Source organism: Emys orbicularis, chromosome 22 (genome assembly GCF_028017835.1).
Source record: "Emys orbicularis isolate rEmyOrb1 chromosome 22, rEmyOrb1.hap1, whole genome shotgun sequence".
Taxonomy (NCBI): Eukaryota; Metazoa; Chordata; order Testudines; family Emydidae; genus Emys; species Emys orbicularis.
This window is the reverse complement of record NC_088704.1, coordinates 13106032-13123827: the sequence shown is the minus strand read 5'-3', so window position 1 is coordinate 13123827 and position 17796 is coordinate 13106032. Positions and strand designations below refer to the sequence as shown.

The 17796-nt window shown below is 43.7% G+C and overlaps 1 protein-coding gene across 1 annotated transcript in view; it reads right to left on the bottom strand.

Annotated features, from left to right (window-relative positions):
- CLSTN1 (calsyntenin 1) overlaps window positions 1-7887 on the bottom strand; it is a 57508-nt gene extending 49621 nt beyond the window's left edge. The window contains exon 1 of the mRNA XM_065421474.1: window positions 7797-7887. Coding sequence (XP_065277546.1) covers window positions 7797-7887 — 91 coding nt within the window. The remainder of the gene's footprint in view (window positions 1-7796) is intronic.
- Between the last annotated feature and the right edge of the window lie 9909 nt (window positions 7888-17796).

Genomic DNA, 17796 nt, shown 5'->3' with positions numbered 1-17796 from the left:
AAACCCTGTTCAGGCACTTCTGCAGCTGCTCACAGTTTTACCAAGCAACAGCAGCAGTGCAAAATTAGCAAGCAAAGTCATGTTCAGCACTTGCGCCAAAAAGTCATCACCTTTTCACTTGCCAGCAGTGGGGTGTATCTGGAAAGCTAGGAATCTAAGAGCATTGAGGGTTGGCCCCAATACCTTTTAAATCTATCTGCTAATAGGTAAGAACAGAAGAACGGCCATACGGGTCAGACCAAAGGTCCATCTAGCCCAGTATCCTGTCTTCCGATAGTGGCCAATGCCAAGTGCTTCAGAGGGAATGAACAGAACAGGTAATCATCAAGTGCTTCAGCAGGTACCTGATCATTTTTCAAGCCCTGAATTCAGATATGGCCAACTGAATTTAACTCACACAAACACTGGTCAATGAAATTTAATTTTGATGTTCTCCTTGTTTTTGGTATTTTAGAATACTTAATGTCTATTGTATTGCTTTATTTTTCAAACTAAATGAATACTATACATTTTGGCAGGATTGGTGAATAATAATTTCACTTTCATTTAAAATAATTTATATTACTATGTCCAAAAGCACTACCCTTGTAAGATTTTTTTTTTTTTTTTTTTTGTATTACTGGGCTTCATGTATGAACCTTGTCATCTATTGGCAGGCTTAGAAGGATTAGATTTTTCTTTTTTTTAAAATGGTAAATGTTGATTTCACCATACACAAAACAAACTACAAAAATAATTTTGATTATTGAATGGAAATGACAGGCTAAGTACAAAAATGCTTCTTTTCAACTTAGAGTTTGATTTACAGATATTTACTTTGTATATTTTGACATGGGATATTCATAGTTTGTGTTTTAGCAGTTATAAAGCTTTAACTTTTTGAATCTCAATGTCTGTCATTAAATAATTGTTTTGACCCCACCCCATAATTTCCTGCAACTGTGAAAATTTAAAGTTGAAAAAAAATAGAAAAAAATAATTAACAATAAACATCAATATTATCTGTCAAAATTATTTTAAACAAATCTAATTCAGCCAAGCCTTTCTATTGGTTATGGAAAACTGCTTCCTTGAGTACAAACTTTGACTTGGGAACTGCCCAGTTCCCATATATGCAAGCAATCATAGTAGGAAACAAAGCTACTCAGAGGTTAGCATACCCTATCTACCCAGATACTGCTATGGATATTTTAGCCATCAACGAAGGCTAAAAACAGGCTTCTTTACTTTGAGAAAGACTAACTCATTCCAGATGACTGAGGATACGACTCTTTTTAAACAGTTTAGCAAGGTGCAAATATAGTAACTTCCCACAATAGCTTGTGTATATTCTTTCAACTCCAGCTTGTTATTTTCTCAGCTATAATTAAACAAGACTAAACACACAACAGAACAGCAAACTGTAATGCTGCAAAGCTTGAATTAGCAAAGCAGCACAATATTTGATTCAACCATTTTGGGAGCAATGAATTCCTATGATGAAGGAAAGTAGCTCTGCGAGCAAGACTTAACGAGGACTCTCACCTTCATTGTACACAGCACATATCACTGCTCAGGCTGAATAGTCCAAGTCACAGATGCCTTTTAAAATACACGTGAATACAAGTTTATGTTGTTATCTCTTCATACAAGACAAGAAAATTTCAAACCCCTTCTATTTCAGCAACTGACATCTTGCAAAGCTACAAGAAGCTTGGGATGTCTGACTGGGTAGTAATGTTAGCTTTCTTCCAGACATGTTCTCAACAAGAAATAAAGCCTTCAAATTGCAGAGCACTCCAGGAGGAAAAATGAGTCATTGATATATTATAAAAATCCTTTCCACATATCCCCAGGAGTCATAGCAGCGTTTAAGTGAGCCAACAGGTATCAGTAAAACTTTTTACCTCATGCTCTCCCTTACCCTGTCGTGCCCCCCTCACTTCCCGGAGCCGTGGCTGTGGCTCTGGGGTGGGGGAGACATGGACACGGGTCAAGGGGCCGAGGCTGGGCCCACAGCTGGGGCCGGGGCCAGGAGCAGAGTCATGGCCAGGGTCAGGAGCGGAGCTGGGTGGCACTCCTTCCCCGCCCCCCATGGGGGCTGGCCTGGGCCTCAGCTGTGCCCCCTAAACATTCTGCCACGGCCACCTAGAGCATGTACCCCCCCAGTTTGGGGACCTCTACAGTAAAACAAAGGGGCACTATTTTCTGTGCCCCACTTCCATGGGTGGTGGAATAGAGCAAAACTGTCAAAGTCCAATTTCTGAATCATCATCATACGGGAGAAGGAAACCAGAAATGAGAAGACGATGCCAAATAAAAATCAAGAGGCAGAACCAAAAAAAGTGGTGAAAATAATAAAGATACATCCAGAGAAAAGAGAGAAACTATATTTGTAGGTGTGTCCACAAAAATATTTTAGGTATTTCCATCCTTCATGGTGTCTCATCTACATCAATTTTTTTTTAAACAATCCTGAAGGAAACCCTGACAGTCCCTGGATGTCTTCTCCAATGTAACTAAAACAAAAATGGAAAAAAACTCCATCCCCATGAATTTATAACACTCTCAGTAAACACATGATAAACTCTTTTGCTTAAAGGCAGCCTGCATTGTCATGTGATAGACCCAAATCAGATTATTTTCAGTGTCTCACTCCCAGGCAGAAGTAAGGGATCTGAACTAGAAATCAAACTTAGCCTATGTCTACATTATAGACACTACAGCGGCATAGCTACAACACTACAACTGTGCCACTGTAGCAACACAGTGTGGACATCTGCTAAGGCAAGGGGTTTACCAAGCCCCTTTCATCGCTGTAGTAAATCCACCCCTCATAGGTGGTAGCTAGGTCAACAGAAGAATTCTTCCATCAACCTGACAGTGTTGTCACTGGGGGTTAGGCTGGCTTAACTACATCTCTCTGTACACCCCTGTGTGATGTACCTAGGTCAACCTAAGTTTAAGGTATAGACCAGGCCTCAGAGGTCTCCTGCACAGCCCTATAGACTGACACAAATTACAAATGAAGTTAATAAAAATGTAGGTTAATGAGCCTGTAGCCTGTGATTTTGCCATAGTTAAAATCCAGATAGACAGACAGGCATAGGCAGTGGGCAAAGAAATTTACAATGAGTGTCTCATTGATAGTTCAGAAAGCAGAATGAAAACTTACATGGTCATATTCAATTTATTACCAGGTAACTAAAAAAAAAAAAAGGTTATTTCTACAACACTAGAGATTTCTATCAGTGTAATTTATGGCTCATATTACTTCGTTGGCTGTAAGGGGGGGGAGGAGGGGGAAAGACATGTGACCTGCACTCTATTTCTATGAGAGAAGAAAAAGTAGGTAGTGCAATGCTGGAAACATAGGCATAATAACTGATACTTGTTTAAACAGAATCATTTTTCTTCCACTTTAATCCCTGCAGATGCACATCATCTCATTTGTACTATGGATGGAAAAACCACTTAGCGTTGTCTCATCCAACTTATAAGGTGGCCATTATACCACGCCTTACCCAACAGTATACATGCATTAATAGAAAGGTTTTTCTATCAGTAACTTATAAATTTCTCCTTCACATTTTCTCTTTTAGACCCATAAAGGACTTTTTTATTTTTTAAAGAGGGTACAAGGAAGTCCTTTTGGATTTAGCCATCTTTTAGGAAAATTTGAAATTCTGCCTTTTCTGAGGTGAAAACAGGAACCAAATATACCACTCTGTATCAAGAAGACTGGCCTGTGTAATGTCTTGAATAAACGATCTGGAAAACCATATGATAGTTGTGAGAAAGTTGTTTGTGGTTAGGTTGGAGAAATTCATAATAACACAGGAAACCTCTTGAATTGCTCAAAATCAGTGATTTCCTGGGCATTACACTGTTTTGATTTTTACTGTTCCTTTCTGTGATCTTTATCACTCAGTTAAAAGACAGGACTTAAGGCCTGAGGTGAAGCAGGGGTAGCTTAATGTTTTACCTGGTCAGTAAATGACTGCTGAAGAACAAGTCATTAAATGTACTGCTTTCTCATTTAAAAGAAAGACAGAAAGAAAGCACTCTTCCCTTTTGCAATTCAATTTCCCTTTCAGTTATATTTATCAGAGTGAAGTATTTAACCAAAGCATTAAGGACTATTTCTCAATGCTAACAGCTACACTTTTCCAATAATTGCTGTTAAAAGGTTTAACAACTCTGGTATTATACTCATTCTTAGTCCAACATAACTGATTACAAGATAAACACTAAAGAAATAATGTCATAAAAATTGCTTTTTTGAAGGACAAACACTAGGAAGAAATCAGGTCAAATTCAGACAACAACTTAGGTTTTTTTTTGACAGGTTTCAGAGTAGCAGCCGTGTTAGTCTGTATCCGCAAAAATAACAGGAGTACTTGTGGCACCTTAGAGACTAACAAATTTATTAGAGCATAAGCTTTCGTGGGCTACAACCCACTTCTTCGGATGCATATAGAGTGAACCATATATTGAGGAGATATATATACACACACATACAGAGAGCATGAACAGGTGGGAGTTGTCTTACCAACTCTGAGAGGCCAATTAAGTAAGAGAAAAAAAACTTTTGAAGTGATAATCAAGATGGCTCAGTACAGACAGTTTGATAAGAAGCAAGTGTGAAAATACTTACAAGGGGAGATAGATTCAATGTTTGTAATGGCTCGCGCACACACAAAAAAACCTAGCCCCACTTGAAATGTTTCCATGTTTTGTCATGTTGGAGTTATTTATTTATTTTAATTGCCACAAGAGAAACAGCTTCCCATCCCAAAGACATTTTCATGCAGTGTTTGCATTGTGTTAGGACTGGAAAGTGAAACTGATTACAAAAAAAAAAAAAAAAACTAAATTGATTAGTCTGTTTTCACTATCAAAGATGAATGACATACAAGTATTCAATTTTCACTGTTTGCTTTTTAAAACTGTTAGTGTATTAGTAGCATATAAGGAGATAGTATTTTTAATCTAAGAATTTAAATGTGTTTATTCAGTTTTATGCATAGTAACAGAATGCTATATATGTGATAAATTACACCACCATGAAAAGCTTTGCTAGCTTTCACTAGTTACATGATTTTTTCTATAAATTTACTTAAAGACACTTAGTCCATACTAGAATAATTACTATAGATTGTATCTTCAGATAAACAAAGTGTTCCAAGTGTAGCAGCCTCTAACTGTGGATGTACCGAAGCCAAACAAGGCCTCATAACCCATAATTCACAGTAACAAGTTAGTTAAGAACTAATCTTTAGAATCTAGCAGCTCAGGATTCTACTCCAGTAAAAGCAGCTTTAGGCTGGAAAATAAGAACAGTCTGGGCTCTAACAAAAAACTGCAGATTATATATAGCCTTCTGCAGAAATCTCAACAGTAAATAAAAATAGGCAAGTGGAAAATTAAGTTTCTGCAGCCATCTTTTCAAAGAAATAGAACAAAGGTAAGAGTGTATTCCAATCTTCCTTCTGATATTTCTACTGATACTTCAACAAGGTAACCAAGTATTCATGTTCTGCAGATACATAGTGTTAAAATGAGATTATGAGATGATTTCATACATATTACATGTATAAAATATTGTTACATTTTGGTCTTTAGACTAGTAATAACTTGCTCTTTTCAGGTACTCTGACAAGAGCTTGTGCACTTTTAATCATAGCCACTATCTATTAAGTCCTGTAGACTTTCAATTACTTATAAAATCTTGATGCTATTACATACTAGTGGATGCTATGAAAAGAAAAAGAGATTGCAATTCACCCCAGTGAATTTATAGAAGCAAACATTTTTACAGATTAAACAACTAAAATATTTCCATCCCAAGAAGTCATTTGCAAGACTTCTTTGCATTTTAATCTCTCTTCAAATATTCTCATTTTTGATGCTCCAACTTAAAATTATAAATTTAAAGTCCACAAATACCACCATAAGATCAATTAAAGAATCTTGTATGCCTTTCAAATACATAGGTTTACATTCCAGTAAAGAATGCAATACAATACTCTAATGAAATCTGTTCAAAGGCAGACCTGCAATGCGTATGCTTTCAGTTTGCAAGATCAATCAATATCCAAAAGGCTAACGTTTAAGACAGGTATATAGCAAAAGATGCAATAAAACAATGTATTTGCTTTAGGAACAAGATAATGTTCTCTATAAAATCATGAAGGTTACGTTCGGAGGGGCTCAATGAGGTGTTAGATTTCCCATTTCTATTCACAGTTAACGATCAAAGCTCTTCCACTAACCAAAATACCGTCATGGTTTTAAAACTGCACACAGATAACTGCCTTTCAAGAGCCAGGGGAGAGGCTGTATTTACAATATGCAGCCAGTCTAGGATTGGGCGGGTAGTTAGTCTCATCACATTTCACGAGTTTAACCTTTCTTTGAAACAAGTTACGACCTCTATTCCTCTATTTTCAAAGCAAACTACGCTTAAGGGGAGGAAGAAAATATTCACGACGTAAAATCCAAGATCTTTTGGGGGGGGGCTATTATGTAACACACACACACCCCTTGCTGCAGACTCCAATCAATGCAACCGCCAAACCAAAACAGAGTCAGAACCATTATGCTTCGCGCATTCCTTTCCTTCCCACCAACATACGTCTTAAAACAAAGTCATTAGCAGAGCCATTGCCTCCCCAGTCACTCCTGGACACCCGGGCAGCCGAGCCCCAAGCAGGCTTTAGTTTAAGCTACACCTCTCAGAAGGAAGAGAACAGCCTAACCCAAGGTGAGCAAGTCTCCCTTACCGGGAATAACCTACCACTACAACCTATCATCACGCCCGGCTCAGCATTCAAGAGACGTGCGGGTGGCAATTCCCCTCCCTAGTTTGTGGGGGGTTAAACTCTCCCAACCACCAACACACACGATAAATCATCCCCTGATCCGGCTATAGGGAAGTCTCCCTCACTAGGACAACTCTCTCCTCCCTCATCCTTTGATCTATGATTAGGATAATGTTTCCCACACTCTGTATGGGAGGTAACTCCCCACCCTACCTCCTGCACCCCCTAACCGAGCACCATAGAGGAGAGGGAGTAACCCCCTCCCATCCCCAGCACCCTGGAGAGGGGCATCATCATTCAGCGGTACCCATCATCCCCCAAAGGACGAAGGAAGCCAAAGACATTGCCTCCGCCCCCAACTCAGCCCCCGCATAGAAGAAGGTTTTACTCAAAGTAAAGGGATTAATTCCCATGTGAAATAAGAGAGGGTTAAATCCCACCGGGAGAGGGGTAAAAGGGATATTACCATGGGGAAACCGGGTTAGATCCCCCTTCAAGGAGAGGAACGGGGGGCTCAAACCCCACAGATAGGTCGGTAAATTGTGTGCCACAAGGAGAATGCGGTTAGACCCCACCGGAGAGAGGAACCGGGGGTTAAATGCCATAGAGATTATAGATGGGATGCATGAGATGTCATCGTGAATGGAGTAAACACCCCCCTCCAAAAAAGGAACGGGGGGGGGTCAAGCCTCCCAGAGGGGACAGCTAGGGTGCCATAGGGTTAAATTTCTAGGTGGGATAGATGGGGTGTCACGGGGGATGGAGCGAGACACCCTCGGAGAGGAATTGGGCGGTCAAGCCCCGCAGAGGACAGGCGGGGTGTCACGGGGAATTGGGGGGGGCGTCAAGCCCCGCAGAGGACAGGCGGGGTGTCACGGGGGCAGAGGTTAGCGGCCCCCCCTCACATGCAGTCTCCCAGGGAGGGGTTCAGTGCGGCGGGTTTACCATCCCTTTACACACGCACGCGCGCGTACAGCCCCGGGTCTCACTCACCTCTAGCAGCCCAGAGCCCGCCGCAAAGCAGCCCAGCGGTCAGGAGCCAGGCGGGGGTTAGGAGCGGGCAGAGCATCCCGGGGCGCAGCATCGCTCGCTCTCTCCCCGCTCAGAGTGGGTGGGGGAAGGGGGGGATTGACCCCAAGAGACGGGGAGGGGGCACCCCCAGCGGGCCCGGCTGCGTCCCGCGCCGCGCGGCGGAGGGTCAGGGGCGCTGAGGAAGTTCCGCTCCCTTCCTCAGAGCCCAACGCTCCGCCAGCGGCAGCTAAGATCAAGATGGCGGCGGCTGATGCTTAGGCTCATTCTCTCCCGCACCGGTTACCAGGCGGGGGAGGGGGAGTGGGGGAGAAACCAACTCAGAGGGAGGGAGAGAGAGAGATGGGATATAAGGGATGGGAGAAACCACCTCATCCCTATGGAGGAGGGGAACAAACCACTTAATCTTCGCAGGGGTGCAAAATGAGAGAACTCACCTGAAGCAAGAGGGTAGAACCATTTATGGGGGGGACACCTTATTTCTTGGGGTGGATTAGAGGGAGGAGAGAAATCAAACCTGTTGAGGGGGGTATTAATGGCGGGGAGAAACCACCTCATGGGGGTGGATAACATTTCTGCGGGGGTTGAGGGAAGGAAAGTACCATCTGGGGCAGTAGACAGATGGGAAAAACCATCTCATCTATGTGGGGAGAAGGTTGTTTTCACTCTCTACCTGGAAGAAACCAAAACTACCCCGCCCTCTCCTTCTCTGGACTCATGTCACAGCCAGGGCTGGTTGTGCCTCTGCAGAGCCCAGTTCTTCCTCCTCCATCGTGGGGATGGTTCCATTCCTTTTCCACTGAAGGGGGGTGGGAGGATGCTGGTGCTCATGTGCCTGCCCTTTTGCATTGTATTAAACATCACATTGCAATGCCATCTCACATGATTTGTTCTGTATAGGTAGGAGGGAGGGATGTAGATGCTGATGCACCATCCATTTTGTATTGCATTGCAAGCTCTCATCGCTTGTATTGAAAAGGGGGCAGAATGTAGATGATGATGCTCAATCAATTGTGCACTGTGTTAAGCACCACATAGTGGGCGCTACCAGGATAAAAATAAATAACATTGCAATGCATACTCCCGTGGTCTGTGTTGGCTGGAGTGGAAGGCAGAGCTAAATGCTGATGCGTTATTCAGTTTGCTTTGCACTGCATTTCACACTGCAATGCAGACTCACTTGGATGCAGGGAGGGAAGGTACAGATGCTCAGTTCCTTTTGTGTCGCATTAAACTTCATATCCCACTGCAAACTCGCGTGGTTTTTCCCTAGATGAAGAAGAGACGGAGGAGTTAAAACGGTGGCGCCCTGTTAATTATTTAATGTGTGCACATGGAGTGGGTGGATGGTGGGAATGTAAAATGCTGTATTACTAGCAACGCTTTGTCCTTTTTGTATTGTACAGTATTAAAATTCACAAACTGCAATGCAATGAAATCCATCCAGAAACCAAATCCTTCAGTCTTTACTCAGCCAAAAACCTATCTGAAATCAAGGACATTTTTCCTGGATAAGAACTGAGGAAAGATGGTAGGATTTACGTAAGAGACAGTTTGCAGTGTAATTGGGTAATGCAACAATTATTTTCAGGAGCCTAGATTTCCCTCCAATGTATGTAGGATTGTTGTCTTCTTTCTATTATTGTGTACTCTGTTTTTATGGTTGTGTTGTTAATTTTTCATGATTTTCTCCAAAGAATCGTTTGCATTCCTGCCATTGAAATTAACTGTGTTACAAGAGTGCCTTGTATCTTGCTAATACAAAAATAATATTTTGCTTTTGTATACCTTCTTCCACCTGAAGATCTGGAGTTACTTTACAAACATAAACTAATTGAAACTTCATGACTCAATAGTGGGACACTATCAAGTCATTCTTTTAAAAAAATACTTTTTAAAAATTCCAGTTCCTGATACATCAACGTTTAAATAGTATCGCCTGACTTTCTAAACATTCCTTTACATTTTTATAAGAGATTTGCCTGCTCTCCTGTTAATGTTTACAAAGATATTTCCAGCAAGGCTGGAATTGACTCGAGGCCCTGATCCTGCAATCAGGGAATTTTTCCATTAATTTCAAGGGGAGCAGAGGATCAAGCCCTTAGAGCCTGATGTTGCAATGATAGGCATAGAGGTCTGCCCACAAATATCACATTGTAGGCTGGTAGCCTACCAGAGAAATGGTAAAAGAGACCTGCATAAAGTACTGTTAAATGCACAACATGAAAAAAAATAGAGAAAAATATGGTGAGGGTTGGTTTGTTTGTTTTTTTAAATAATCTAAGGCCACAATGCTGCAAAGACTTATCCATATGCTTAACTTTAAGTAAATTCATAAGTCTTTGTAGGATCAGGTCTATAGGTGATTTTTGAGTCTGTGTCCTTTAAGAATTATTAGCCCCATTTTACAGATGGGGAAACTGAGGCACAAAATGCCTCTCCCATAACTGAGTAGTATAAACGTTTCTGCATAGAGTAGCTAAACTGTTTTTAGAGTACCCAAGAAGCATGCAGACATTCAGATTAGTGAGATGCATTTTTATGTACATTGATTCTTTTTTATTAGGACACAGGGTTATTAGTTCTATCTGGGAAAACGTGCAGGTGCCTCACATGGAAGAAGCTTGCATGTGAATAATTCAGGTGCACAGAACCTGTTCAGCAGTGGAAGGATGACTGTCTCAGCTTCCTTTGTTATTATTGCTCTTTGATCAAAAAATTAAATCAGAGAGCCAATTTCAAAAGAGGAAAATCTACCTTCCCAGATTTATGGCGCTTCATAAAAGCCAAAGTGAGACAGACTGATTTTATCATTACAGAGATGACTGTTTTGTACCTATAAGCCATTTCACTCCCACAGTGAAATAAAAATAAAACAGACTGTTTTGACATCCCTGATATGGTTTTTGTTTCCGTATTTTTTTATAGATTTAAACTCATCATGTGACTTTAATGCTGGCATGACAGACAGCTCTGTTTATCTATAGAACAGGCAGCCCACGTAACAGCTCCTGCCACGTTGCCCCACCAATATACCAGCAAAGCAAACTCCAGATGTAGGGGCCATCCAGCCTCCCAGAGGCGAGAGGATAATTTATTCACCACACTAGTCAATCTTTGGTCTACTCTACTAAAAGACAATGATTGACAATTATTGTGCTGTTTTGTCTTACTCTTATGGACACTTCACGACTGCGAATTGGACAAAGACCACCAAACTCTTTTCATATAGGCCACCAAAGAGCCATCAGAGGCAACTTTCACTCTCTAGCATCCTGGGCTGGATTTAAACCGGAACCTGCAGGTGAAGATTTTCTTGCATTATCAATCCCCTAAATTATCCATCCCACCTCCAGGATGCTTATTTTAGTTTGGCAGCTATATATTCTATGATGTTGAAATATGAATGCTTCCTCAGTATGGAGCCAACATCTTGTGAGCATATATCCCACTGCAGATCAGAGAAAAGTAGTGAAAGAAGAAACAATGTCCCACATCATTAAAAGGAGCTTGGGAAGTCTAATGCTTGGAGCAAGACGCTTCGAGACAGAATTCTTGGGTGCTATTCCTAGCAGTGCCAATCATTTGCTATGTGATTTTTTTTTTTTTAAAGCAAGCCACTTAATCTTTCTGTGCCTCAGCTGACCAATCTGTAAAATGGTAATAATAATAATAATACTTCCTTATAGGGGTCATTTGAAACTTGTGTTTGTAAAGTAGTGTGTGATTCTCACATTTAAGGTGCTATGGATATGCATGCACTGTATTATTATTAAAACAGACTGTCCCATTAGAAGATGACAGAGAGCATTATAGACAGTCTACAAAAATGTAAGTAAAATCATTTATTTTCCCAAGCCCTGGAGCTTGATCCAAGGAGGTGCTGAGCATCCACAACTTCCCTTAACGCCAGTTCGAATATGCATCCGAAGAAGTGGGCTGTAGCCCACGAAAGCTTATGCTCTAATAAATTTGTTAGTCTCTAAGGTGCCACAAGTACTCCTGTTCTTTTTGCGGATACAGACTAACACAGCTGCTACTCTGAAACCTGTAATTACTTCGGTGACTGTAAGTCGACATAACTTAGGTCGATTTAGTTTTATAGTGTAGACTTGCCCTTAGTGTTTAAGCGTTCACAACTACCATGTTGGCCCTGAAAGAGAAACTGTAAACCGGAAGCCAGGGCCGGCTCCAGGCACCAGCAAAGGAAGCAGGTGCTTGGGGCGGCCAATGGAAAGGGGTGGCACGTCCGGGTCTTCGGTGGCAAGTCCCTCACTCCCTCTCGGAGGGAAGGACTTGCTGCCGAATTGCCGCCAACGAATGAAGCGGCGCGGTAGAGCCACCAACGAAGTCCCGCCGTGCGCAGCTTTTTTTTTTTTCTTTGCTTCGCCGCTTGGGGCGGCAAAAAAGCTGGAGCCAGCCCTGCTGGAAGCTTCACACCTTTTGGGTGGAGTTCTAGGAGAGGGGTGTGCTTAAGTACCAAGGAGCTGAAGGGTCAGTGCTGCATGCAGAGCGGCTAGGCAGCTGGACGGTGGGTTCCAACACTCAGAGTGGGGTGCTAGATAGAAGGTCTGAGCTGTGAGAGTGTTCTTAGGGACTTGGAGATTGGGGCCGTGGCTGGATTCCAGTCAGGGCCCAACAGCTTGAAACACCTCGGGGATCCAGAGCAACACAGGCTTGGATTCCCCTTATAGCAGTCCAACTGGGCTAGGAAGGGGCACTTGCTAGGATGTGTGACACCAACTTATGCTAGATAGCATATCATGTCAATAGAAGCCTCTACCCCAGCTGTTGCAGTGTGTAGCTGAATCCTGACATTCTATCAATGCTTCACCAGCTGAGTGTGTGGTATAATGTATATTTTTCTTTTGGGTGGTGAGTAGGAGCCCGACCCAACAAATCCTTACTCACCCAAGTAATCTTATTGACTCAATGCATAATTAAGGACCACACACACAAGTAAAGGTTTGCAGGGCAATTAAAAGACAGCCACTGATGCATGTGTGATAAGGTACAGATCTGCTAAATTTTCCATGCTTGGGAGTCTATGTCAGAAACAGAATCGTGCATTGACTCTGCGTGGGAACTGTAAATGTATTTGGAAACGATTCACACAGTCTGGACAGTTGGCATATACATACAAGACAGTACTCTCTGCAAAGGAATACATTTTTCAAATTTAAATCAGTAAGTAACCTGATCTTATTATATACAGCAGAGAAAATAGTATTCAAAAAGCATAATCCGGAATGACATGGCTATTACTGTGTCCTAAAATGGTGAAAATAACATTAAATAACGTTACCATCACAGGTACGATGGTAAATTATTTAACTTGAGTTCTACTAAAACATGTGTTCTTAACATCTCTTTTCCAACTTGAGTGCCATCTCATAAACAGTTTATCAGAAGGAAAAATATTGCAGCACTTATCTAAATAGTTCTGATCCTGCAAAACCTACAAAGGTGAGACACTGCGGAGAGAATATTTCAGGGAGCCTTTATGAGATATAGATGCTTTCCCAAATTACCTTAATTTTAAAAAAATGAATGCATCTGCAATTATGTCACTTTGTGCTATGGCACTACCAAATCTCAGGGCTTGTCTACACTACCAGCCAGATCGATGGGCAGTGATTGATCCAGCAGGGGTCGATTTATCGTGTCTAGTATAGACACGATAAATTGACCGCCGACCACTCTAGTGTCGACTCTGGTACTCCACCTCAACGAGAAGCGCAAGGGGAATCGACGTGAGAGCGTCTCCCGTCAACACACCGCAATGAAGACACCACGGTAAGTAGATCTAAGTACGTCAACTTCAGCTACGTTATTCACGTAGCTGAAGTTGCATAGCTTAGATTGATCCCCCATAGTGTAGACTAGCCCTCATTAATTAGTCTAGGTTGGGCTGGGTCAGTATGGAGCTGAGAGATTTCCAAGGAACAGGTAGGTGCCGCCAGTATCTCAGTAACTAAAATTCTTCCATCACACTCAGTGCTGACTAAGGCCCTGAGTCAGTAAAGTCAATGAAATTTAAGTATAAAGGTAAGAACATGTTTAAGTGTTTTGCTGCACTGGGGACCCTACAGCCCAGCACACTGATAGAGAGTGTTGTGGTGTTGGAAATGCCAGTTCTGGATGAGACATAAAAATAAGGTCCTAATCCTTCATAATCATTAAAGATCCCTGGGCACTTTCCTAAGATTGTTAAAGATGGAGTCCTAACCAAATGCCTTGCATTCTGCCAACCTAAATTCACCCTGCAATTTCAGGGTGAAATTGAAATTGGTTCCTGTCCTAAACTTGGGTAGTACTGTTTGCTGTTAAACAGCTGCTGTGCTTTATGACTTTCATTGGTGGAGCAAGAGATCCCTCTACTCTTTATAAAAATGCAAGCTGCTATTATTTTCATAGGAACCCCATACAGAACTAACATAGGCGCCGTAATCTTTCCCACCAGTCTTCCTCAGACACCTTGGCCTGCCTCTTCATCACCATAAATATGCAATTTTGTTTTTACTAGTAACCGATAAAACTGGGACAAAGGCCTCTTGGCAGAACCTGTTTTCTGTTAAAGCTGAAAAACTAGTGGACTGGTGTCCTTGAAACACATAGCATGACTAATGCTCGGTTTACAAGGATCTAGGAGCACACATATTTCTTGCACTTGTCAGAATGGAGCTGAGCAGTCAGAAATGAAGAGATAAGGCTATAAGTAAAAATGAATGCCCTTCGCTGCTTCTTACTTCAAGGAGAGGTGTGTATCATGCATGGAGAGCCAGGGTTCTTGACCAGCAAACTCAGTCTATAATAGGGATGAGCCTGATCCACAAAGCTCAGATCCAGAACCAGCTTTGAACATGCTCAAAGAGCAAAGTGGTGTTCAGTTATAGGGGTTACACTGAGGCCCTTATAGAAAAAGGGACCGGGGCACAGGCGCTGACTTTTGTTTTTGCCGATGGGTGCCTTCCGGATTCACTGTGCGCTATATGTGTACTCCTGCCACCAACTGGTGACTTTTTGGTGCTGAGCACCCCCTATTTTTTTCGATGGGTGCTGGCACTCCGGAGAACTCACGGAGTTGGCGCCTATGGCACAGAGACCTACCCATGGGAACCCTAACCCTAGCCCCAAATCCTCTACTAATAGGAATCCTAACCCTAGCCACAGGTCCCCTACCCATTGGAACCCTAACCCTAGGGTGGGGACCCCATTCATAGGATTCCTAACCCTAGGGCAGTGTAATATACCCCTAAGAACCCTAACCCCAACCCCAAATCACCTATTCAGAGGAACCTAACCCTAGGCAGGGAGACCTACCCATAGGAACCCTAAACCTGGTGTGGAACCCCTACTCATAGGAACCCTAACCCTAGCCCCAAGTCACCTATCCATAGGAACCCTAACATTAGGGAGAGGAGACCTACCCATAGGAATCCTAACCCTAGCCCCAAGCACCCTATCCATAGGAACCCTAACCCTATGGCAGGGACCCCTACAATAGGAACCCTAGCCCTAGCCCCAAGTCTCCTACTAATGGGAACCCTGATCCTACTCCCAAGTCCCCTACCCATAGGAACCCTAACCCTAGGGCAGGGACCCTACCCATAGCAATCCTAACCCTAGCCCCAACTCCCCTACCCATAGGACCCCTAACTCTAGGGTGGGGACCCCTACCCATAGGAACCCTAACCCTAGCAACAAATCTCCTACGCATAGGAATCCTAGCCCTCACTCCAAATCCCCTAATCACAGGAACCCTAACCCGAGGGTGGGGACCCCAACCCATAATAACCCCAGCCCCAAGGTCCCCTACCCACAGGAAACCTAACCCCAGCCCCATGTCTCCTACCCACAGGAACCCTAACCCTTGCCCCACGTCCCCTACACATGAATCCAACTTGAGCCCCAAGTCCTCTACCCGTAGTACCGTTAACCCTATCCACAAGAACCCTAACCCTAGGGCAGGGACCCTTACCCATAGGAACCCTAACCCTAGCCCCAAGTTACCTATTGTCATGGTGTATGCACACACCCCTGTCCCTTTTGGGGTTGGTCGTGGGTGAGGGGGCACTGCGGTTACAGTCTACCAGACTGTCCTTGGACGCAAGGCAGTATGGCTTAAGGGCCAGAGTCAATATGGCTGCCCTCGGGATCAGGGCTACAGGGCCTAATGGCTGGAGTCAGGGGCTGCCACCCGGAGGATGACGGCTGGGGTAGGGGGACCCAAGCCTTCCCTGCTCCACTGGGTCCCAGCCCAAGGCCCTGTCAGTGGCAACTGTCAGTCAACAGGGATGCTATAGCAACACAGAGATCTTCCTCAGGTGGAAGACACCAGTCACATTGCCTCTCTGGGCCACTTCCTACCATGTTTCCTGAAGCCAGGGTCCATACTCCGTCGGGATCTCCGAGCTCCTCCGTGCAGGTAGTTCCCCAGTATTCTGACTCCAGTTGGCTGCCTGTAGGCAACAAGTCTCCGGTCTGGTCCTTGGGATCACTGGTTCCCGTAGTCAGGTACTGAAGCAGTTCCTGGGCTGGTGCCTCCATCAAGTGTCCTCCCTCCTCAGTGGTCAGGCTAGAATTTGCTGGGCTGCTACCTTTTATACTGAGGCAGCAGTTGGAGCATGCCCAGCATGGTCTGAGGGACGGGACTTCCGCCACCCATAGCGTGGAGTTAACCCTTTCTTGTCTAGTGCAGAATATGCTCAGCCTGTCACACCTATCCAGAGGAACCCTAACCCTAGGGCGGGGATCCCTACCCACTGGAACCCTAACCCTAGGGCAGGGACCCCTACCCATAGGAACCCTAACCCTAGCCCCAAGTGCCCTACTTATGGGAACTCTAACCCTTGGGCAGGGACCCTTACCCACAGAAACCCTAACCCTAGCCCCAAGTCCCTTACCCATAGGAACCCTAACCCTAGAGCAGGGACGCCTACCCATAGGAATCCTAACCCTAACCCCAAGTCCCCTAGCCATAGGAACCCTAACCCTAGGGCAGGGAGAGCTAACCATAAGACCCCTAACCCCAAGTCCCCTTCCCATAGGAACCCTAACCCTAGCCCCAAGTCCCCTACTCATAGGAGCCCTAACCCTAGGGCAGGGACCCCTACCTATAGGAACCCTAACCCTAGGATGGCAAGGTGAGGCTCTGATCTGAATTCTTTGGGGTGTTTGGATCTGGGGCTTATTTCCATCTCTATTACACACTCAGTGCCCTTTCTAATGGTTCCATATTGTTTAAATCTGGCCCTAGGTAAAGTTTATGCTGTTAATGGTAAATTAGTGACAATGACCTTCTGGCAGGAAAATGCAGGGAAAGGAGGAAACTTCCTTCATTGAGTTTCCTTTGAATTCTTCCATCATGGGCAGGGGATTTGAGAGCATGTGGTAGAGGAAAGGGTTTGGTGCTCAAACCCCAAAGGTTCCCCCATGAAATCCAGGTGAATCTTGGAGGATTTGATGATGCACAAAACTAAACATGTGCCTCCCCAGAAGCTCCAGGCTCCATCCCCTCTGGCTCTTGGACAGTGAGATTCCATTGGAATCACACTACCAGAAACTCACTTGCCCATATCTGCTCTTGAGGCCACATCTGAGAGGCGGCGTCCTAGTGTGGAGGGTGTCTGTTGGGAAGTTAACACAGTTCATGTCTCATAGAGATGGCTGCATAATGCAGCAAAGAGATGGAAGGTTGTGGGAGTTGCAGTCTGTTGTGTTGCTTCTCAAGAGCTGGCCCATTCCCATCTCATCATTATTCTTTTTTCCACTGGATAAATCTGTAGGAGATGCTCCAGGATATTATTTTATTTAAATTGGCTTCCAATTAAATAAAATTTAATAGGACTGAAACCACATCACCGTGGTGGGTGGGGATGAGAATAGGAGCAGAATAAACTGGGATGAAATTAAGAAAACAAAAAGTGGGGTGAATAACAGGAATCGTTTCCAGACAATCGTT